Genomic DNA, 24,306 nt, shown 5'->3' with positions numbered 1-24,306 from the left:
TTTGAGACAGTTTGTGACAGGCAAACCTTGGTGGGGAAGACACTGTCAGGTGTCTCTGGGTAAGTTCTTTCTAGTTTGTCACTTTTAGTGTGCCTCAGTGGTGTGCTCTGGCCTACTGGTTTACCAGCACGGTCAGGGTAAGGCAGACATGCTTTCTCATGTGATCTTCATTAGCACTAAGGAATTTGTAGTAATGAATGAGTCACACTGAGATGTGCAAGATCTGTCTTTCTTGTCTCTGAACCAAGCAGTTGCCAGGTTGTGACCTGAGGGTGCGGTGGCTGGGGCCAGCAATTCCACTGTTAGTCACGTTGCTTCCTGCTGCCCCCTTGTCCACTGTATGCAGGGCTTTTGATCGTAGGTGTGATGTGCACGTGCAGGCACCTGAGACCTGTCCCTAATGCTGTTAGATTTTCCTTTTCAGAGTAAGAGGGACCATCTACTCATGAACGTCAAATGGTACTACCGTCAGTCTGAAGTTCCAGATTCTGTCTATCAGCATTTGGTTCAGGACCGGCATAATGAAAACGGTGCGTACGCCCTTGATAAGGTGCTTACGATTCCTAGCTTGGGTGACTCTCTTAAGAACATCAGCTAAATGATATTACTAATGCTATAATTTCTCTCAAAAGAGCTTGCAATAAAGAACATTGCTGGATCCCTTCACCTTGCTCTTGCATTATTTTTCATTTTCTCTAAAAACAAACAGCAAAAGAGAGGCCTGGAGACATAGCTCGCTGATTAAGTCATTTACTACTCTTATAAAGGATCTACATTCAGGTCCCAGCAGGCAGCTCACAGCCACTGTAACTCCAGCCTTAGGAGATCCAGTGCCTGTAGCCTCTGTGGATGCTCGGTACATATCACACACACACACACACACACACACACACACACACACACACACACACACACACACACACACACACACACACTTTTTAAATCTTTAAGAAAATACCAAAACAAAAAAATTGAGAAAAAAAAAAACTCTGAGCACACGGTAATACACTTTTTAAAAATAGCATTAATGTGGGCTGGAGAGATGGCTCATCGGTTAAGAGCACTGACTGTTCTTCCTAAGGTTCTGAGTTCAACTCCCAGCAACCACATGGTGGCTCACAACCATCTGTAATGGGATCTGATGCCCTCTTCTGGTGTGTCTGAAGGCAGCTGCAGTGTACTCATATGAATAAAATAAATCTTTTAAAAAAATAGCATTAATGTAATTCTTTAAGCTCCTGTATTTAACCTAGTGATAGACAGTATTTAAAACCCTGTGAGGTTATAGTCCTTGTTTTTTTCTAGGAGCTTGTGTTACTGGATCTCCCCATGTCCCAGGGTTTTCAGAGAAAAGCTTTCAGAGTAACACTGAAATATGGGTTCGTAGCTGCCTTTTAGAATAGGACAGTGGTTTCTGGCAGCTGATCTCCTCTGAACCTATGACACAGAAGCTCTGTATAACCATACTGTGTGCTACAGTTATGCACGTGTATGGTAGCTTTTTGGAAATTGGTTCTTGAGAGGAACCTTATGTTTCTGGAGCCGTGGGTGGTTTGCCCTGGTATTCTATATGAAGAGGTTAAATTTAGAGAGGTGCCTAGAGCAGCCTAGCATGAGCCCTCTATGTCCCTCCTCACACTGCTTCTCCAGAGGCCGCTGCTGACAGCACAGGGAGCCTTCCGTACAAGTTTTAAAAACATCTTGGAAAAGATAAAAGTGAGGTTTGTTTGGTTTTTGTCTTGTTTTTGTCAAGAAGGGTTTCTCTGTGTAGCCTTGGCTGTCCTGGAACTTGCTCTGTAGACCAGGCTGGCCTCAAACTCAGAGATCCACACACATCTGCCTACTGAGTGCTGGTATTAAAGGTGTGTGCCACCACTCCTGGCCTTTTAAAACAAAAATAATTACTTACTAATCCTTTTCAATTCAGTCAGTATGTGTCTTCATTCCATTTTGGGATATTTGTCAGTAAACAGTTATGATTGGGGCCAAATGTGGTAGTGTATTTCTATTATCCCAGGATTTGGGAGAGAGAGAGGAAGGAAGATTATAAATTGAAGGTCAGCTTCAGTTACTGCAGGGGCTGAGACCCTGCCACGCAGAAACAGGCATTCAGACAGGAAAGATGCACAGGTTAAGTTGCTTGCTGTCAAGCCTGATGACTTGAGTTCAGTTCCCAAGCCCACATGATGAGAAGAGAGAACTGACTCCCACAAGCTATCCTCTGACCTCCGCACACATTGCTGTGGACTGTGCTTACCTGAGTATAAACACATGCACACGTAATGCACATATAATAAAACAATAAGTAAAATGAAGTTGTTTCTTCTGAAAAATAAAATGCTTAACAAATTACTGGGATGTGGCAACAGAATTCCCTCCCTCCCTCCGTGTGTCCGTGTCGTCGTGTCCTCCCCCCCCCCCCCCTTGCCTGCACAGAAGGGCTTGGTGAGAGCTGTAGTGAACAGTCTGTGAGCCCGCCAGAGCCGGTCCCCAGCCACCCCTGCTGTGCGTCCCTTCCTGTCGGATGGGTGCACTTTGACAGTAACCAGGTGGTATTATTTGTCTTTAGTTTGAGATAAACTTGAGAGAAAAGTTTTGCAAAAATTTCCTCCTTGTTTTGGGAAACTATTTTAATATCTTCTTAATTAACTAATTTCTTTTGTTGGTAGACTCTGGAAGAGAACTTGTCATCACAGATCCAGTCATCAAGAACCGGGAGCTCTTCATTTCTGATTATGTTGACACCTACCATGCTGCTGCCCTGAGGTAAGAATTCGGGGGTTGGGGGTGTCCTGGAGGCGGGAGTGACTCTGCTCTGATCTGCGGTAGTCATTGCGTCCAGGCAGACAACAACTCATGGTATTGACAAGCTAACACTCCTCTGTTTCCTGGGGCACTGAAATTTCGGAGACTGTCTAACTCCACTTTACCTCTCCCTATATTTCATAGTGTTATTTGCTAAAGTTTTTGGGGTGAAATTCCCTGAAGTTCTGCAGTTACCTTTGTAAAAATCAAGCCCCATTGCTACAAAAGATGGGGGCGGGGGAAGCAAATAAAGAAAATGTTAAATATAAGAAAGCATAAGAAAATCTAGGGATTTTTATTAGCTCTTCAGTTTTTTTTATTTATTTGAGTACACACTAGCTGTCCTCAGACACACCAGAAGAGGGTATCAGATCCCATTACAGATGGTTGTGAGCCACCATGTGATTGCTGGGAATTGAACTCAGGACCTCTGGAAGAGCAGTCAGTACTCTTAACCACTGAGCCATCTCTCTCCAGCCCAGCTCTTCAGTTTTTATGTCTGAACGTTTTTACTAAAAAGGATGCTTAAGAGTAGGGGAGTGTATTAAAGATATAGCAGGAGGGGACAGTGCAGCCCATCAATGTGGCTGTGCCCTTCTGTTCTGTCCTGCGTGCCCTCTCCACAGCAGGGCCAGGATCTGTCCCCTTGCACATGCTGTGTCTAAGTGTCTGGCTGGTTTGGGGCCTCTTAAGTGACATAGCAAGTATAGTACCTGTGTGTGTTTGGGATTTATTGCTCTGAAGAGACACCATGATTAAGGCAACATTTAGTTGGGGCTGGCTTACAGTTTCAAAAGTTCAGTTCATTATCATCAAGAAGGGAGCATGGCGGCTTACAGGCAGCTGTGGTGCTGGAGAAGGAACTGAGAGTTCTGCATCTTGATCTTAAGGCAGCAGGAAGAGGGCTGTGTATCACACTGGGTGTAGCTTGAGCCTATATAAGATCTCAAAGCCCACCTCCCCACAGACAGACTTCCTCCAACAAAGCTATACCTGCCACACCCTCTGCCAAACGGTCAAGCACATGAGGCTATGGGAGCCAAACCTGTTCAGATCTCCACAGTAGCTAACAGCTCAGCTTTCCTCTCTGTAAATGATAAATAATAAGGGTGTATCAGACAACAGCGAAACCCCTAGGCTCGCTCGCTCTCTCTCTCTTTTTTTTTTTTTAATAGAATTCGAGTACAGTAAAAGCCATTGAGCCTTGTTGGCTTTAGCTTAAAACAACTTACAGTGAGATGTGGCTGTCCCTAGCGTGGTGCTCACCTGTCATGTGTTCAGTGACAGTCCTGCGGTCTCCTGTGCAAAACTACAAAGAAAGATCCAGTTACTTTAGGCAGAAGGCTGGGGTATTTACTTAAGACTGGTGTTTGTAACCATTGGGTCTCAGATTATATGGCATTGTGGCCTTTGTCCCAACTGTCCATTCATGGTGGCCATTGTGGGGCAAATGCATAGATAACGAATGAATGAGTTGGCTGAGGTCCACTTGAGCCTTTACAAAAATGGAAAGGAATTGTTTTATTTTCATTTCTTTTCTCAGGAATTTTTCCCACTTTTCTTTTTTTTTTTTTTTTTTTTTTTTTTTTTTTTTTTTGGAGCTGGGACCGAACCCAGGGCCTTGTGCTTCCTAGGCAAGCGCTCTACCACTGAGCTAAGTCCCCAACCCCCCACTTTTTTTAAAAACTATTTAAAGATGTAAAATTCTCTTGCACTCTGTAAAAACAACTAGTGGGGCCGTGTGGCTTTCTGGTCTGTGGTATGCTGAGCTCTGCCACAGGAGGGGTGGAAGTGATAAGAGTTGACTGTCTCCGGGCTTCCGCTACATTTCAAGAATGTCTGGGTGGTTTATAAACTTCCCCAAATTCCCAAAAGCTTTTGTCTGTCCTTGAAGGTGGGTTCTCAGACTTTAATTAAGCCTATCTGCTAGCAAAGCAAGTTAATGGGGGTTCACTTAGGTTGTGAAACGAATGTTACTGTAGGCCGCCGGCCATGTTAGCGTCTGTCCTGACGATCCTTCTGCTCCTTTCAGCTTCTCACTGGTTGAGGTCATGGATTTAAAGGACTTCAAGTTCTAGTTAAAATGTCCAACATGCTTTGACATAAGTGTTTAAAATGAATATATTTGGGGATTTTTAACGCTATTCAGATTTGATAGATGACGTTCATCTGATTTTTAGCATTCTTAGGTCTGTGGAGTAGCTGGGCACGGATAAATGTGGCTCACTCTAGGTTTGCATCCTGGTAGCACTATGGCTTCCCCACTAGCAATACATAAGGTTTTGTTTTTTTCCAAGGTATCTGATTAGAATCTTTCCTGGCTGTTAGGTTTTGTGATAGTATCTTAAATGTTGAGCAGAAGGCTGGAGACATGGTTCAGTAGTTGAGACACTGGTTGCTCTTCCAGAGGTCCTGAGTTCAGTTTCCAGCAACCACATGGTGGCTCACAACCATCTGTAATGAGAACCGATGCCCTCTTCTGGTGTGTCTGAAGACAGCTATAGGGAACTCATATACATTAAATAAGCATCCTTTAAAAAAGATAGAATTATTAAAAAAAAAAAAGTTGTACAAAAAGCAGTAAGTCTGGTACGAAATCTTCATCTCCATTTTTTTTTTTTTTTTTTTTTAGGTGGTTCTTTTTTTTTTTTGGAGCTGGGGACCAAACCCAGGGCCTTGTGCTTCCTAGGCAAGCGCTCTACCACTGAGCTAAATCCCCAACCCCTCCATTTTTTTCTTAAGTGATTTGTTTTTTGAGACTGTAGTATATCATCTCACGTCCCTTTCCTTCCTCCAAGCCCTCCCATATGGCATTTTTATCCTTTCTCTTTTTTCAAGTTCATAGCCCCTTTTTGCATTAATCATTGTTACATAAAGATGCACGTTATATATTCCTAAATATGTAAGCACAACTTGCTCTGTTACAAAGGTTCCTTGTGTATGTTTTCAGGCTGACATGTGGTTCTGGTTAACCACAGAGAGGTGCAGTCGTAGCCTCTCATTGAGGAAACTTCTCCAGTTTCTCTTTATTAGACTTAAATGAAGAGTGAGTTTCTTGGTGACCTGGTGACTGGATGACAAGTGCTCATTTTGTCACTGCATGGCCTGGCTTGGTAAATCTTTTTGACTGGCATTTGTCAGTGTCTGATGCCCAGTGTGTGGCTCCAGCCTCACTCTCAGCAGTAGCATCTCACCGAGGAGAGTTTTGGGGTGTTTCTGTGGTTGCCTCCCATCAAACAGGATGTAGTGGCAGAACCCTGTTAGTATTCATTTACTCATTTTTTTCTTCTCCAAAGTTAGGGTCCTTTCGCTTAAACTGTTGATGAGTGAGACGTGACGATGAGGATTGAGATTCAGTGTTTTCTGTCAGCTTCTCTCTTTGTAGCTCGCCTCCAGGGAAGCTCTCTCTTCTTTCACACTTGTAAGCCAGCACTGCTACTGTAGATAAAATTTAATTTTGAAGGGGACACAAATAAAACAGTTCATGGGCACATGAAAGGGAATCGAGTGAGTATAATGGAGAAAACCAGAGGACAAGAAAAGGAAAAAGAAAAGGCTCATAGTGTTGGCTCTTAGCACCATTCTGTCAGAGATCAAAGGACTCAGGCACATGGATTCATGCTGTGTGCGGCCATTGACTGGGCTCTGCCATCCCATTCACTTGTGATGAAGCTGATGTCTATATTTTTCTTTCAAGCTGGTGCTAGGGTTAGGCTATAAAAGAGAAGGAGAGCTTTGTCCTTTAGTCACCATGAATCAAAAGGAAAACAGAATTCCTCTTTGGGCTTTGCTTTGTAAATTGTGACACCTTAGCTTTTCCTTTCCCAAAAGAAGTTCCTCCTCAGTCTGGGCCATGTTGGGAAGTGCGTGCTGAGCCGGCGTTACTGCCCGGCGGCCTGCTCTGAGCCCGTGGCCTTCGTCTCCCTCATCGTTACCTTCGTGGTAAACCTCACGGTGCCTGTCCTTATCCCATGGCTCCTCGCACTGCTGCTGCTGAGGCCAGCATCCTGAGCTGATGCTGTGTTTGAGTTATCTGTTGCCTAGGTAGCATTTTGGGTTGACATTGTGACATAACAGTAGAGAGTGCCAGATTCAAATAAGATGACTTCAGCTGAATCCTGCTATGACACAGCTTTGTGACAGAATCAGATTTGTTGATTTTTGGATTATCCTTTTGACACTCTGGGTCATGTGACCTGGCAGTGGCCTCATAACTTGAACACTTACCTTTTGACCTAACATCTACTCCAGCAGGCATGTGGAAAGCATTCACAGAGGGCCTCAGATGGGTTGCCTTACTAATTTGTGTTCTTTTTCAGTTACTGAATTTCAATAAGGTCTATAAAAATTAGTGTTCGAGAAAGAAAGAAAAGCTTATATAATACAGTTACTTATGGTACTGATGATATCCAGTATCCACAGATTTTGCTTCTTGTTGCCCAGTAGGCTTGATTGGGTATTCATTCTTTGTCTTTGGATAGGGGCTAAGCTCAGCCCTAGGAGCTGCCTTGCAAAGCTCCAAGCGTATGTGAGCCCACACACTAGGCCCATCTCTGGCCGTTTGCTCGCTGTGTTGCTTTGCCTATTGAGATGGCGCTTTGTTGGCGATGTGTGAAGTGGCTGCTCTCTGACAGAATTGTGACTGGGACTGTGTGCTATCATAGTGCCCTGATGGAAGACAGTATGGGAGGTCAGAAGTGGCCCTTGATTGATGGCTGTGTTTCAGCTTGCTCACTCTCTGCCTCATACTTCTAGTAGTTACAAGAAAAAAAATACTAAGGTGGTTCGGTCTACCGTCTTACCTAAGGATTCATGTTTTAGAAAGGTAACAGGGTAAAGTTTCTGAAGTTCATGGCCCTTGACCAAATTGTTCAGAGCTTAGTTTTCATTATGTTTGTCCTATATTAGTTTACCTCCTTGCTTTGCTATGAGCAGTTGCCATTATATTTATGAGTTAAAAGAATGAATTACCTCTGTAGAGAATCCTTTAAGAAGTTTTGTGCATCAGAGCTCTGTCTCATGCAGCTTAAGCTGCACAGTTTTGGACTGGCCTAGGACTTTCTTACTGGTTTGTCCACGTGTGTTAGTGTGTTGTTGGACAGCAGAGCTGGTCTGTGTCTTTGTCCACACGATGTTTAGCACTTTTTCCCCTGCTAGCAGTTAAGATCTCTGCATTCTAAGTTTTAACGTGGGTTCCAGTGTGCGGACTAACTGTTTCCACATAAGCCTTGTGATAACCTCTTTTCTTCTCTGAAAAGATGCTGGCATTGGCCGAATGGTTGCATCGAGTGTGTTAATCAAATGTTGGAGAAAGGCCATGCTTGATGACTTTTTCTCTCTAAAAAGCACAGTATGTTTTTCTGTTTGTTTTCTGTGACCTCTGTGTGCTTTCCAGGGTTAGAGATCTGCTGTGCACGGGTTTGTGCAGCTCTCGTTAGTTCTTTCCCAAGCACTGATCTGAAGCTTGTTGAACTTTGAACTCTGGATAATAATAACACACAACCTTTTTTTCTGTATTTTGTCACTTTTAAAAAAAGATTTATCTACCTTTATGTGCATTGGTGTTTTGTCTTTCTATAAGGGTGTCAGATCCTCTGGAAATGGAGTTACAGACAGTTGTGAGCTGCTATTTGGGTATTGGGAATTGAACCCTGGTCCTCTGAAAGAACAGCCAGTGTTCTTAACTGCTGAGTTGCGTCTCTCCAGCCTCACTTTGTTAAACTCTTAAAAGTTGCTTGTATTTTAAGTTGTGAAACAAAAATGTCTACCTCATTGCATTTCAATAAATTAGTAGTTTACCATGAAAAACAAAAGAATACAAGTCCTCTATACTCAGAAATGTGATACTTCCTCTTAAAATAACTTTTTATATAAGAGGAAGTAAAGCTAAAACAAAAGAAGTTTAAAAAATGAGGGTTGGTGTCCTTAGCTCAAGTCCCAGCAACCACATGGTGGCTCACAACCGTCTGTAATGAGATCCGATGCCCTCTTCTGGTGTGTGTGAAGACAGCTATAGTGTGCTCATATAATAAATCTTTTTTTAAAAAAAGTTTGTAAAAATGCATGTATTCTTGGCATGTATTTTAGAAAATGATCAAAGGAAAATTAGTTGCACTAAACATATTAAAATTTTCTTAAATTAAAAATCATTTTAATGAAATTCCCAGCTTATAACAGAACGAATAAACAACAACCACCACCACCAAGTCTAAGAATGTACTGACTTTTGTCCTGTTGAATAGAGAAGGATGTAAGCCAGTCTCGTTTCAGGGATCTGGGTGCCAGCAGGATTTCTGCAGTGCCTGGAGTTAGGAGTGTTGGTGTTGGGCACCATGCTAATTTCTGTGTGTATTGTTACACCTAGAGAAACCACAGTGTAAACTATACACAGCCATGTCCTGAGAAATATACAAAATCAGGACGGGATTCTGAGAGTATTCATGTAGCTCACAGGAGAGCTGCAGACACCGATTGGAAACTGGGAAAGTAACTCTTCAAAACAGTTCTCTCCTTTAACCTGGTAGCCTAAAATAGAAAGACTCTTGAGATCCTCTGCTGTCTTCATTACTGAGGAAGACTGTCTGTCGGCTCTGCCGACATGCTGCCGAGTCCTCTGCTTCCCGCCCGTGCGAGTCCTTTTGCTTTACATACACTTCAGGTATGGGAAGCCTTTCCTACGTGTTGCTCATTTAAAGAAGTCTGTTTCTAGGTTATGATTTTTACTCGTATCCCTCTCTTGTGTTTTGTGTTAGGGAAGGCTCTGTCCTTCCTGTTTGTCCTTTAGCATGTGACCTTACCAGGCTGTCTTCAGAGTGTGTAGCCCAGAGTGTACCACCACCTCTGCACACCCCACAGCAGGATTCCCGATTCTTTCCTCCTGGTTTTTGAGGATGGTTTTTGAAAACAGTTTTCCTGTCTATGCATTGTGCTTGCCGTCCTCCTGGCTCAGCCTCCCTGGTACTGGGATTATAGCGATGTGCTAGAAAGTTCTAGTCCAGATGTTTCAACCAGGTGGGGAAGATGGCAGTTTTCTTCTTAAAACTCACCCCTTCTTACCATCCCACCAAACAGTGGGAGAGAATTCCTTGCTTGTGAGACAGACCCAGGTGCTGTGCAAACCCTGCGGAGAGTGCATGTGCTCACTCGTGCACATGGGGAGGCGAGCCCGCTGAGCAGCGTGCTGTTTCTGTCGTGTACCCTGAGTTCCGGAGCCTGGACGTGGCTCTCTGCGCTTCTGTAGTATTACATAAGCTTTGGCTAAAGGATGGTTCAACTTTACTTGAAGGTCACACCTAGCGATGTCGCTCTTCTCTTCTGTGGTACTTTGTGGGGCATACTGAAGCAACCATTTAAACAAAACAAAAATAAAAATTGCCAATCGAGCATGGACACTATATAAACTCTGTAGATTTAGTCACGTGCTTCCCTCACCCCACCTCACTCCCACTGCAAAGTAATTTAAACATACATTTTGTCTTTTGTTTTTATCCTCAGAGGGAAGTGCAACATCTCCCATTTTTCTGACATATTTGCTGCTCGTGAATTTAAAGCCCGAGTGGACTCGTTTTTCTACATATTAGGCTACAACCCTGAGACAAGGTAAGTCACTTCGTCACTTATACCCACTTCCCTTCTCACCCACATGTGTGTGCTTGTGCATGTACATATCTGTGCGTAAGTTAGCAAGATGCCAAACAATGACTCGGTGCCTGCATGTCACAGCTTGTGCCTTTGATGTTTGGGACAGCTCCTGGTTTGCCTGGACTTTGTTTTGCAAGAAAAGGCATGGAAGTGAGGGTGTGGAGAGTAGGAGGGATTAGGGCAGGTAAGGGCTGCCTTCTGTGCCTTCAGTTTACTGGGAGAGCATTGCCTTGATGCAGACTTTGTCAAGCCTTCCATTATGCGTTGGAAAAGATAAGTCAGTTTGGAAAATTAGATACTTATTGTTCAGTTAGCTTCAGGTGTGAAATCCAGAAACACTGACAAGGTCTGCTGAAGCTAGGAGTAGGAGATGAACAGCACCCTATTGGAGCCATCTTGGTAAGGTGTACATGGGTAACAGAATAATGACTTACACGAAAGGCAGTGTGGGTACAAGAGATGCACTTCACCACAGAAGACAGCCTAAGGGTGGAAGACGGCCCTGTGCCTGCTTAGCCTTAACTGCAGCTTCACTTGGTCATCGTAAGAGTGTCTCAGTCGAGGAGTTACCTGGGTCAGATTGGCTTGTGGAGGACTGACTTGAGGACTGCTTCTTCATGCTGGAGGATCCTGCTTACTGTGGGGAGCACCGTTTCCTGGGCAGGTGATCTTTGGCTGTTTAAAAAGCTAGATAAAGGGGAGGATGGCTCACTAGCATCCTCCTAGGATGCTGCTGTACTAACAGGGACCCACACTCATTTCTCAGCAGCCACATCATGGCTCACAGCCATACATGACGTCAGTTATAGGAGCGCTCATGCCCTTTTCTAGCCTCTGTAGGCCACTGCACACACATGCCACATATAAACTCATGTAGGACAACACAAGTACACGTGAACAAAATTATCTTAAAAGCCAAACTAAACCTTTAAAAAGATGGAGAGCAAGCAAAAGAAAGCTAGCTAGGTCTGTCTGCATAGTTCCTGGTGTTCTTCATTGGCTATGAATTGAGTTCCTTTGTCCGAGTTTCTGTTTGTGTGGATGGCAAGTAGCCTTTAGGGTCCTTCAGTGGCAATAGAGAGTTTCGAGCATAAATAAACCTTTCCTTCCTTTTATCAGAATGCTTTATCACAACAAAAATGGAAGCAAAACAGCTGTTAGTATGCCGAGTGACTGGGAGCTGGAAGCCAGCAGGGTTAGCTGTGGTTCCATCTGATAAAGCAGAGGCCAGGCCCAGGCTAGAAGAGATGAAGGTCGCTGTGTGGTAAATAAGGGACCAAGACAGTTGGAGGTTTTTGTTGTTGTTTTGTTTTTAAAGACAAGATCTCACTAGGTAGCTTTGAGAGTTCTAGAACTCACTCTGTAGATCAGACTGGCCTCAAAAGCAGAGAGATCCACCTGCCTCTGGCTCCTGAGTGTTGGCGTTTAAAAAACAGGCGCGTGTCACTATGCCAGGCCCTGTTAGAAGATTATATAAGAGTTGAAAATAGATATGTTCTCAACGTTGGGACTAAAATACTGCTACACAAAAAGGTCCAGATAGGCCAAGATAAAAATTATAAGGGGTGACTTTGTTCCTTTGTTTGTTCATTTATTCATTTCAGTTTTCCGTGTTTTGACTCAGGGTTTCTCTGTGTAGCATTGGCCCCGCTGGAGCTTGCTCTGTAGACCAGCTTGGCATTTAACTCAGGAGTCCACCTGCCTCTGCCTCCCATTTGCTGGGATTAAAGGCCTGAGCCACTACACCCAGCTAATAGTAGGTGGTGTTTTGTTTTTTTTTTTTTAAGATTTATTTATTTATTTTATGTATGAGTACACTGTAGCTGTCTTCAGACACACCAGAAGAGGGCATCAGATCTCATTACAGATGGCTGTGAGCCACCATGTGGTTGCTGGGATTTGAACTCAGGACCTCTGGAAGAGCAGTCAGTGCTCTTAACCACTGAGCCATCTCTCCAACCCCTAGTAGGTGGTTTTTTAATAGCTCACCGTCATCAATGAATAGGTCAACTAGATCCCTGTCCCGATCACCAAATCCACACAGAAACTTCAGAATTAAAAGTGTACCACAAATGGACTGAACAGATATCTATAAAACATTCCATCCGACAACAGCAAAACAATCTTTTCATAAACAGACCACATTTAGATATTAAAGGAATCCTACCAGGGGCTAGAGAAATGATTTGGTAGCTTAGAGCACTTGTTGCTCTCAAAGAGAATCCAAATTTGATCTCCAGCCCCCACATAATGTCTCACAACTGTCATAACTCCAGGTTAGGGGGTCATACTGCTGCCAGGTGATGTTGGTCAGGTAGCATGCGTACATGCGGTGTGTGCGTACATCCAGACAAAGACTTAAACCTAGAACGCAAGTCTTAAACAATTGTTTGTTTGTTTACATCTCAAATATTACCCCGTCCTTCTGGTTCCCCCTTAGCCTTCTCTGAGAGGGTAGGGGCTTTCCAGGGTATGTGGGTGGGTGGGTGTGAGGCTAGCCCAGGCAGCCTTGTTTGGGATATGGATGGCATAGTTAGGCTCCAGTTTTAGGGAGAGCCTCTGCTTCAGTTTTTAAATGTTAACAAAAACTATTTCTTAGATTTTATTAAATCGTAGTGAAATAAGGCTTAAAAACTAATAGTGAAAGAAATTGCTGGGCTGGAGAGATGGCTCAGCGGTTAAGAGCACTGACTGCTCTTCCAGAGGTCCTGAGTTCCATTCCCAGCAACCACATGGTGGCTCACAACCATCTGTAATGGGATCTGGTGCCCTCTTCTGGCACATCTGAAGTCAGCTACAGTGCACTCACATACATAAAATAAATAAATAAATCTTAAAAAAAAAGAAAGAAAGAAATGGCTGAAGCTGTGAGCTCAGGGAATAGCTCAGCCAGGAAAGTGCTTGCTGTGCAAGCATAAAGATCCAAGTTCAATCCCCAGAACCTGTGTAAATAAAAGCGTGCATCGAGGTGCTTGCACTTGCAGCCCCAGCACAGGCAGGCAGAACTGGAGCTTGCTGGTCATCTAGCCCTCTATTCCAGTGTAGTTGGCAAGTGCCAGACCAGTGAAAGGCACTGTCCACATGGAGGTGGTGCACACCTTTACTTCCAGCACTCAGGAGGCAGAGACAGGCGGATCTCTGAGTTCAAGACCAGCCTGGTATGTAGAGTAAGTTCCAGGACAGCCAGAGGCTACACAGAGAAACCCTGTTTCAACAACAGAAAAAAGATTCTTCAAAAGAAACACAGGTGTGACATTGAGGGTGGTGTCTTCTGACTTTTACACGCTTCTGAACACACTCACAAGCTATACACATACCCACGAGTGAACAGCAAATCAGGGAGGAACTTAGCAATTCTTAGAAGCACATGAAATGCAAATATTCCTGATCAGATTGAAAGCAGTCCTAAGAAGACATGTGTAGCTATGAAGGCTTACATTAAAAATGGGGCTGGAGAGATGGCTCAGTGGTTAAGAGCACTGACTGCTCTTCCAGAAGTCCTGAGTTCAAATCCCAGCAACCACATGGTGGCTCACAACCATCTGTAATGAGATCCGATGCTCTCTTCTGGTGTGTCTGAAGACAGCTACAGTGTACTCATATATAATAAATAAAAAAAATCTTTAAAAAAAAAATGAAGAGAGATGTGTGTCACTCTAGTCACTGCCAATCCTCCTCTTCTCCCTCCCCCTCCTCCCCCTTCCTCCTCTTCCTCCTCCCCCCTCCCCTTCCTTCTCCCCTCCTCCTCTTCTTTCTCCCCCTCTTCCTCCTTCCCCTTCTTCTCCTCTCTTCCTCCTCCTCCTTCCCCTTCCCTCCTTCTCCGCCTCTCCCTCTCCCCCTCCTCCACAATGTGCTTAGTAAACTCTCCTCCTTTGAACAGTGCCAAGGTGTCAGAAGTAGCATGAAGTTAGTGATGCACTTCAAGGTCATAGAAAAACAAGGACAGACCTAACTACCAAAGAGAGTACGGAGAAATAGTTGAGACCATGAAGAAAATGAATGACATGGAGACTTAAGAACAGTGTGGTAAGTCAGTCAAAGGGCTGACTCGGACAAGGTGACTTGATAAAGCCTAGGCAAACCAACTGAGGGAAGAGACAACTTGACAACACATTAAAGATGACAACGGGCATTATATCAGTAACAGTGAAGTCCTGAGGCTTATTAGAGAATTCTGGGAGTAACCTATATCCCAGAGGCTGGCAGTCCCGGGAAGAGATGGACAGGTAAGCGAGACGGTATCCAGTCTGCCTAGTGCAGGAGTGCCAGCTTCTCCCACTCTGCCCGGGCAGTAAAAGATGAGTATGCTCACATGTAAAACTAACCAGAGCCTGCCGCTGGGTCTGCTGGCTCAGCCTGGAATCCCGCTGCTTAGGAGGCTGAGGCAAAAGGTAAAAGGAGGCGTTGAAATGTAACTCAGTGTAGAATGCTTGCATAAGGTGCATAGGCCCTATATTAATTGTGAGAATGGGGGAGGAGAGGCGATTGAAATATAACTATCAAATATATTCTTGGTATATGGCCTATGTTTGAAAATCAAAGCTCATATTTCAGTTTGCTAAAGAAAACAGTCATGGGGTTGGGGATTTAGCTCAGTGATAGAGCGCTTGCCTAGGAAGCGCAAGGCCCTGGGTTCAGTCCCCAGCTCCGAAAAAAAGAACCAAAAAAAAAAGAAAACAGTCATAAAGGTAGTAAAACTAGATCTCTTGTATAGCCTGCTAAAATGAAGATAAAGAGCAGTTTACACAGGGCTGGCTCAAGCTGTTAAAAACACTTGCTGTTCTTACAGATGACCCAGGTTCAGTTCCCAGCATCCACAGGGTGGCTCACAACCACCCGTAACTTGAGTTCCAGGGGATCTGACACTCTCCTATGACCTGCATGGACACTGGGCTAGCATGTGATGTACAGAAAAAAAATCACTGGGTATTTATGGATTAATCGATTATGCCAATGATGAGTATACCAAGAAAGGGACCCAAGAGAACGCATCACATTCACAGTAGCTTTTAAAAATTGGGCTGGGAGCTCGAGAGATGGCTCAGAGCACTGGCTGTTCTTCCAGAGGTTCTGAGTTCAATTCCCAGCAACCATCTGTAATGGGTTCTGATTCCCTCTTCCGGGGTCTGAAGACAGTGACAATATATTCATATAAATTAAATTAGTAAATATTTCAAAAAAAGTGGGCTAGGTAAATACTTCAGTGGTAGAGTATTAAACTAGCAGGACGTGGGCAGTGTGTTCACTCCCTAGTGCCACAGTAACAAAGAAAGCAGTTCCCCCCTTCCCTGCATGCTAGGACTAAACCTAATCAAAGAAAGGACCCATACAATGGAAAACCTAAGAACACTGCCCTAGAGCTGCAGAGATGGCTCTTCCAGGAGTCCTGAGTTCAGTTCCCACCACCCGAGGATCTGACATCCTCTTCTGGTCTTCATGGTTACCCAAGTGTACACACAGAGACATATGAATAACAATAACTATGCAGATAATAATACAATTACACTAAAGTCACTTAGAAAGACCTCCCATGATTATAAGATTACAAAATTCATACTATGAACATGACTATATTCCTAAAAACAGTCCAGAAATAGTTTCTTTTTCAACCCCTTCTTCCACTGATATTCTTTAGAGAACTAAAGTTCTTAAAACTTAGGTAGAAGCACAAGTATCCCAAGTCACTTAAGCAACCTTAAAGAGCACACTTATGGGAGATACTGTGATACCTCAGAGCCATAAAACAGCACAGCACAGCACAGCACGGTACTGCTCAGAGGCTGGCTACCTCGTCCGGGTCTTAACAAAGGTGCAGAGCATATACGTGGGGAAGAGAGAGCCTCCTCGGACAAGGTTCTGCTAAGCCTGGATAGCCAGAGGCGATAAGAGAAGGAGAAGGGTGAGACTAATCTCTGTCTCTCATGTCACACAAAAGTCATCCGGTGCACATAAAAACTTCTGTGTAAGACCTGGAACTGAAAAGCACTCCACTAGCTAATAAATAATAGTAATTAACAAAAGCCTTACGTGGGATAGGATTCTGTTGCACGGCAAAGGAAACAGCCGCGTCTTCACAGTGGGAGAAAAACCTCTGCTGAGTTTACATCTTACAGGGAATTACTATGGAGACAAGTATCGTGTGCTTTCTCTCATGACATCTAGAAGTGCAAGGCAAGGTGTGAGGGAGAGAGATGAGTAGGGGAGGAGGAGGAAAATGAACAGCAGAGCAGAACAGAGACTAGAGAGACATATGGAGAATCTACATTTTCCCACATAAATACAGGACACAAAAGCAGAAGACAGGAAGGGCCAGGGCGGGGGTGAGGCTTCTAGCTTTAGCTAATGTAACTCTAGTTAGAAGACAGAGCCAAAGGAGAGCAGGTGGGAGAAGGAAGGTCCAGCAGGAGAACAGAGGGAGAACTTAAGCAGAGTCCAGTGAGAGACCCTGAAGAAGTCAGTAGAGAAGGAAATGAGTCGCTGTCAAGCAACATCAGCTGCTTCAGTATAATTGAACAAAAAATTCACTTATATTTGTATGTCAAGAGAGTACGTGCTCACGTCCATAATGGTCATTAGTCACATGTGACATGTTCTGTCAAGGATTTTAAAAGCACAAATATCAGCGGATGATAAAGTAGTTGTGTGTTGCAGACCTCTCAGGTGCATCTGTAATACCTGAAGAAAGGGAGGGGTTATCCTCTAGGAATGATACATTATTAGGTCAGACATTACCAACATGAATGTTGTTTAGTGAAGGGTGCTGAGAACCATGCGTAGACATTTGAATGGTATTCTTAGGCTGGCCTGGCTTGGGAAAGGTGCCCACTCTGCCTGTTGTGGCTATGTGAGGATACACTATTGGGGCTTACCGTTAGTGTCTGGTTTTCTGCTCAAATAGGATACAGAGTAAGAGGGAGAGATAAATGAGAGCCTCCAGTCAGGTGCCAGCCTAACCTGAACCCCAGGATTCAGTTCTGATTTCAGTGTCTGATATCCAGACACTCAGGGAACATTCACTTTGCCCTCTGTAAACAAGAGTCATTCCACGTTTACTTCTGCAGGGCAGTGTCATCATTGTATTGTATAGATTATATGAACAGTCTGCTCAAGGTCTACTGAGTACTTAGACGATGGCGGTGCACACCTTCTATCCCAGGGCTCACTCGGGCAGGGGCAGGGGCAGGGGCAGGGGCAGATGGATCTCTGAATTCAGGGCCAGTCTGCTCTGTAGAATGAGTTCAAGGATAGCCAGGGCTACACAAAGAAGTCCTGTCTTGAAACTCCCATCCCCCCAAAAGAAAGAAAGTTGAGCTCAGAGATCCTGGTAAATAAGACCAGTTAGACCTACTGTATAGTCAGCCAAAACACTCTTTGGTTGAGCTACAATAAACTGGTCTTAGCCATGTCTCAGTTCTGTGTTTTTGTGTTTTTTTTTCCCCCCCTCTGGCCCCACTTTTTGTTTCAACTAGTACTTCATACCGGCTTAGCCTGGCTGCTTCATCTTTGAGTTAAGAGCCCTAGGAAGGATTTTCTCCTTTTAGCCTGTCATGTTCTAGTCTCATGCTAGCGCTCTATGTTTGTGTTCTTCCGTAAGCCATTCACTTCCTGGAGTCTGTTCTGCATTTGTCATGTGAACGTGATCATAGTTAACTCTGAAGGTGACTTGTGTAAAGTCTTGATATTTTGTAACGTCTTGGTGATTACAGAGGTTGTTAGGTATTTTCATTGACAAGGGGCTTCACACTTTTATCTCGTGTAGGGTCTTTGCATAGTGTTTGGGATGAGCTACTTTCTCGGTTACTCCCATGTTTGAAAAGCCTTCAGCAGAATAGCACCAAGCCCAGGTCTTACTATTTCAGTAACTTTTTGTCAGAAAACATCTTTAGATATTGAATAAAATATTTAAATCCTGTAAATGCAGAACTGGGTTCCATATATGAAAACCTGAGTAGGAAGCATGTCATTGGTTCATGGTGGGAGGCAGGTTTGTTGTTGGCTCCAGGGAAGCCCGCTGTGACCCTGAGCATCTCTAGGAGGAGATAATATAAAAAGCAGACTCATGCCAGTGAGGCCCCATGACAGACAGAACATACGTGAGAAGCTTCTGGAAGGAAGGATCTACCCTAGTGCAAGGTTGTGCAAGGCGGCTGTGGGTAAACTGTCTGAATGTTGCGGCTTACTCTTAGAAGTGACAGAACACTGAAAGAACTCTTCACCACTAACTCAGGTCAAAGAAACACCAAGTGCTGCGGCCAAGTGTCCCACGATAGCGTGAGCAGGTATGGGGAGACGCGGTCCCTCAGCACAACGATGGGCTGGAAGAAAGAGGAAATAGGCAGCCCGCACGCCTTCTCCCTTAAGGGAGCTCACACTAGCTGCCTGCCCTGGCCAACAACAAAATGTCAGGAAAGCACACCCAGGGGGAAGAGCTGCCAGTCACCATTTACCTCTTGAGGAGAAACAGCCGGTTTCCTACTGGGATTCAGAAGAAGCTTGGGTGGCCCAGGGAGTGACACCTAAACAAAAATTTTGGAAATAAGATTTTCCTGACTTGGAGTAGCTTTTTAGTGTAATAGTTCCTATGTGTAGATCCATTGAATTATTTTTTATCCTTCGTTCACGTGAACCTTTTCTGTGTGAAAGGGTTTCTTTGGTGCCAGTCTAGTGTGGGGCACTCCATTTCAGCAGCTCTCCATACTGTCAGCTGCAATGGTTTTAGGAAATGTTCTTTCAGCCCATTGCCCTGTTTTCATGTGTTGGGGCAAAGGGAAACCAGATAAATCTGGTTGTGTGTTCTTTCTCTGCACTTAATTCTTTTCACAGAGCCGAGAGTGAGTGCCCCTGAACTTGGAGTTTCCCAATCCCTGAATGCTAGGATTGCCTGGCTATGCAATGCCCAGGCTCACACGCAGCTTCATGCATGCTAGGCAAGCTCTCTTATAACCGAGTCTCATCCTCAGCCCCTTGGCACTTCCGGTATGCTGTACATTATGTTTTCTGCAGAAATATGTAGATTCCTCAGCTTAGACTTTGTCTCACAGAATAGGCAGAGGGCACCTGGAACTGAGCACTGTGTCCTGCTCTGAGAATCTGTAGGTCATTCCTGTTCTTCGAACAGATTTTAATTTTTTGACTCTCCATTCTATTTCAGAGAAACAGTTGGTCCTGTGTGTCCCCCACTCCCACCCCACCCCCATCTTATCTTTTATGTTTTGGGAGAATTCTGTGATCATTCTTTTTAAGTTATAGCTCAGTGGTGCAAAAATCATCTTTCAGTTTGCAGGTGGGAATAACCTACATATCAGTTATTTCTTACATGACAGACAGTCCTTTGTGGTACATGAACATTGGGTGAGAAGACAGACTTGTTCTGTAGCGTTTTATCAGAACCTCTTGGTTGGTCTGTGGGCAGTGCGAGCGAGTGCTTTGGTCCTTAGTATTGCTGTATAGTAAGGTGGACTACATGGCTTTAGAAATCTTTCAAAATGAGTTTTTAATAGGTTTAGTTTCATAAATAGTGCTACGCGAATTGGGCTTAGTAGGAGGAATCAGGGAAGTTGAAATGAGGGGGTTTCTGCTGGATGCCGAAGTGTTTATAACCGATGTCTTTAGGCTTTGGGGGAGGGCATATGCATGCATGTTTGTTTTACTGAAGGTCAGTGTCAGCCCACATTCCGATTCATGCTAGGTTAGTGCTCTGCTGCTGAGTTTACACCCCTAGCCCCCACATCCTCGATTTGAACGTTGTCGATGTTTTTATTGTTACAGTTCGTTCTTGGAGACCTGGCTGGGCTCATACTAATTACCTTAGGAGCTGCTATAATTTAATCCCTTGGAGATTTGGGGGCTTCTTTTGCATGAAGCATGGGATTCCTTATGTGCTGTGTTAGTGCCGTCTCCATTGTGGCCATACCTGTATGGTTCGCTCTCTTGCTGGGTCTTTTTGTCAAGTGCGTAGGGTTTTCAAAAAGACTTGTGTTTAGTTGACTTCTCTTTGCACTGCACTGTGCTTCAAGCATGCTTCTGTTTCTGCATTTAATTCCAGCTGCAGTCATTTGTACCTGTTCCCGAGTTCTTGCTCTCTGTTGAAAAGGTGGTTACTTAAAAACCTGACTTACTTAAAAATAGAAAAGACAAAAGAAAACTTGCTGTTGTCGCCTATGGACAGACGCTTCTCCCTGGCTTGGCTTGTGGAGTTCCTTGGTGTTGGCTGTCTGGAATCCCCTTTCTAAGGCCCCACTTCCCTGCACACTAGCTTGGTGTGCTAGGAGAAGCTGCAGAGTCTGTTGGCTGGTCTTTATTTACGGAAACAGCAGGGTTGAGATTGATTGCGCTGTGGAGAGACAGTGTGTGGATAAGGGAGGGTCACAGCACATGCTCAGTCCTGTCAGTGTGAGGGAAGTTTCAGCGTTCTGCGTGAAGGCTTAGGTCATAGCACAAGCTCAGTGAGAGCTCTGTGAGGTCTCTCAGCCTGCATGTGCCTCCATTTTGAGTACTTAGAGTAGAAAAGGGCAGAGTTTTAGCAGTAAGTAGAGGTGAGGAATCCAGCTAGACTCACGAGAGCCTCTGTTAGTCATGGATGACCCATTCAGCCCCTGCAGGTAGGCGATCTTCCCCTGGCCTTCCCGAGCCGTTGGCTTTGCTGCTCAAGCTCCTTCTGAAGATGTTTATGAATCATCTCGCCATTCATAGTGCATGCTCCTGAAGCCTTTGATTCAGCCAGCTGGCCATGCAGAGGTGACATTGCGAAGCATAAAATCAGAGCTGTGCATGGGGTCTAGCAGGAGATGAATTAAGCAGACGTACAGTGTGAAGCTTTGTGAGTCTATCCATGGCCTCTGCCCCCTTCCTTCACCTCTTCCTCTCTTCAGTGTGATTATAGCCTGGGTTTGCCCAGTGTGTTTTGTAGAGCTTGTCTGTCTTCAAAACGTACAGAGCAAACCTGCAGGCTGCCTCGTTACCCTTGCGCCTTGTAGGGATTGCTGGGCCACAGAATGGATCTGTTTGGCTGTTTTAGGAAGGGTGGTAGGTGGGCAGCTATTGGTTGCTTTGAAGGTGGGTGGAACTTGTTTTGATTGAGAGCCTGTTTGCTAGAGCAGATTATAATTTTTGCCAAGTGACACATGAGGGGGTAGCTGTGGCTGACGACTGCAACTGTAATGTCCTGGTGTGCAAAGGAGCTGTCATATCACACAGCAGCTTCTCCTGTCCCTTCTGAAGGAGCAAAGCCTTCTTTTTGGAGTTTGTGGCAATTTTCTTGCCAGCTTTGAGAGGCTAAATATTAATGTCTGTATTAAATTGAGATTCATATACTTTTATTTATTTTAGCTTTGTGCTTTATGGTGTGTGTGTGTGTGTGTGTGTGTGTGTGTGTATGTGTGTGTGTGTGTGTGTGTGTGTGTTTTGTGTGATTTTTGCACTGAGTAGGAGAGGAGAGTGGATGAGTTTGGGGCCAAAGAAGGCAGAGGTATGGACAAGGTCACATTTGGTACCTGTGGCTGTGGTCTGACCATGGAGTAGCCCTCTCTACCCAGATGAAGTTGCCTCCCCCTCCTGTTTTCAGAGAGAACCAGGTAGGAGGCTGTTACCATGGTTTACTAGGGAGCCAATCAGGATAAGCAGATTTTGTGCAGTGGAATTCTTACTCAAACAGGGAATTAGAGAAGTTTGGTGCCTCTCATTTCCTCTCCCCTTTAGGGTTGGGAACAATTTAGAAATAAGTCATGTTTTGTGCAGTTGTGAGGACTGTAGAAAATGCTCTAAGATAGAGGAGTGTGAATCATCCTCTTCTAGGGGACAGGAGAAGTTCACTGTGTATTAACACTAAGGAGGAAGACTCGTAAGGTTTTAGCTGCAAACAGGGATCTTGTCAGAAGAGGCCTCTGATTGGGGCAGGGTTCAGCAGTATTAACATTTAAAATATTCCTAAAGCATTAATTTGTATTCTTGCATACTTAATTGTAGAATTTGAACCAAAAAGGTGCTGTGTAGAGAAGTAATGTAGGGTTAGGGTCTTTGTTGTTATTTCTGTGTTTGATTACCATTCCTGTGAGAGCCACTTTCTGTTATGACAGTGTGTGTTTGAACATTATGTTGGGAAGTTTGGGAATCGTACCCTGTGTGTCCCACAGTGTATAAAGCTGCTTCTGGAGCCAGACCATATGCTTGAGGGAATACTGATTTGTTGTGGTTCTTGTTGTAAGGTCTTTACTTTACTACTACTTTCGTAGTTTAAATTTTTGAGGTTGAGGCCCACCTATTTGGCTGGCGAGTCCAGCTTTCATGGCATTTGGTGCAGTCATCTGTTTGATGGGGAGGTTTGGAGTGCCTGGCTCTGCTTTGTGAATAGTCCTGGGTTTCAGAATTGATTTTCTATGCTTCACATGCAGTAAAATCAGCAACACTGTTTTCTGTGTGTATGCATTTGTTCCTTACTCTCCTATCTTGAGAAAATTCATTTTTTGGGGGAAAGTTGCTTCTGAAAGTCTGTCTTCTGTCCAGGGTATTTGGGACATGTCTGTCTTCATCCATCGCTATAGATTCTTGACTGGAAATCTGAGTGAGGCCGGCGTTATGCACTGAGTGTGTGTGCATGTGCATGCAGCCTATCCCTGGTGAGCATCCTGGACACATTTGCTCTGTGTGTGTCACTGATGCCGCTTCTTAATGCCATCTGCTTCTAGTCTCGTCTTTGGGGCAGACTCCCTGGTTGAGGCCGCTCTGAGCTGCCTCAGGCCTGGTGTCTAGCATGTTGCTGGTTCTCTAGTCTCCTGAGCTACCGACCACTTCTTCCTCCTGAGCTCACTTTGTCTTTTCCACTTTGCTTTCTGTCCTTACTGAGCCATGTTCTACGTGCCAGGCACACGCTTATTGTAAGCCTGTGAAAGAAGTTGGATAGGAAGGGGGAGGGGCACACCAGCTAAAGGAAGGCTGTAGACATACACGGGGTTGATAATCTTCTGCATCATAAAGTTTCTGATCCAGGTGCCACAGGTGCTTACAACCATGTTTAAAACAGTGTGTCATACTGACACTGCAGCAAACTGTTGTTTAAGTCAGCTAGGCTGGAGATCAGTTCTGTGAACGGTCTTTGAAATACACATTTATTTGTAGTTATTTTTCTGTTGGGTGGGGTCACTTATTTTTTTTCTTTTTTTTTTTTTTTTTTTTGAGGTAGGGTTTCTCTGCATAGCCCTAGCTTTCCTGGAACTTTCCCCAGGCTGGCCTCAAACTCATAGAGATCCACCTGCCTTTGCCTCTCGAGTGCTGGGATTAAAGGTGTGTACCACCACCACCTGGCCATTCAGTCTTATAACCTTGGTTTGTAGTATAGGGCCTGGCAGATGGATCATTTTTGGGGAAATAAGAGGGACTGAAATAGGGTTTCATTATGCAGTTCCGGGTGACCTAGAATTCAGAGACCTACTTAACCTTTTCCACCCAAGTGCTAGGACAGCACATGTGAGCCACCAATGCGTGACACAAGTGTTATCTTTTTTTTTTTTTTTTTTTTTTTTTTTTCTTTTTTTGGAGCTGGGGACCAACCCAGGGCCTTGCGCCTTCCTAGGTAAGCTCTACCACTGAGCTAAATCCCCAGCCCCAAGTGTTATCTTTGATATAAATATGTTTAAATAGGTGTAGCATGTAAGTGACTAGCACTCCAGAGGCAGAGGCGTGAGAATCTGAGTTTGCAGCAATTCTGGTTTACAGAGTGAATTTCAAATCAGCTAGCGATAGCCAGTTAGGCCCTGCTTCAGAACACGTCAACCCCAAACCACATGTGTTCAGTAAATGCTGATGTCAGCAGTTAAAAGAGGTGAATGGATCTGAAGCCAGATGGTGTTGGTGTCCACATACTCG

General features: G+C 44.4%; 1 protein-coding gene across 7 annotated transcripts in view; it reads left to right on the top strand.

The window, feature by feature from the left end:
* The window catches only part of Rere (arginine-glutamic acid dipeptide repeats), a 334,126-nt gene that overhangs the window by 185,241 nt on the left and 124,579 nt on the right, over positions 1 to 24,306 (top strand). For 6 of the 7 annotated variants that reach the window (XM_032894231.1, XM_032894248.1, XM_032894239.1 and 3 more), the window contains 3 exons: positions 425 to 530; positions 2,670 to 2,766; positions 10,300 to 10,404. In XM_032894231.1, the coding sequence (XP_032750122.1) occupies positions 425 to 530; positions 2,670 to 2,766; positions 10,300 to 10,404 (308 nt within the window). Of the gene's footprint in view, positions 1 to 424; positions 531 to 2,669; positions 2,767 to 10,299; positions 10,405 to 20,671; positions 21,048 to 24,306 lie in introns of those variants that run through there. The other variant, XM_032894256.1, reaches the window with a different exon arrangement.

Source organism: Rattus rattus, chromosome 1 (genome assembly GCF_011064425.1).
Source record: "Rattus rattus isolate New Zealand chromosome 1, Rrattus_CSIRO_v1, whole genome shotgun sequence".
NCBI lineage: Eukaryota > Metazoa > Chordata > Mammalia > Rodentia > Muridae > Rattus > Rattus rattus.
The sequence above is the reverse complement of the archived record's forward strand: the minus strand, read 5'-3'. Positions and strand labels throughout refer to the sequence as shown.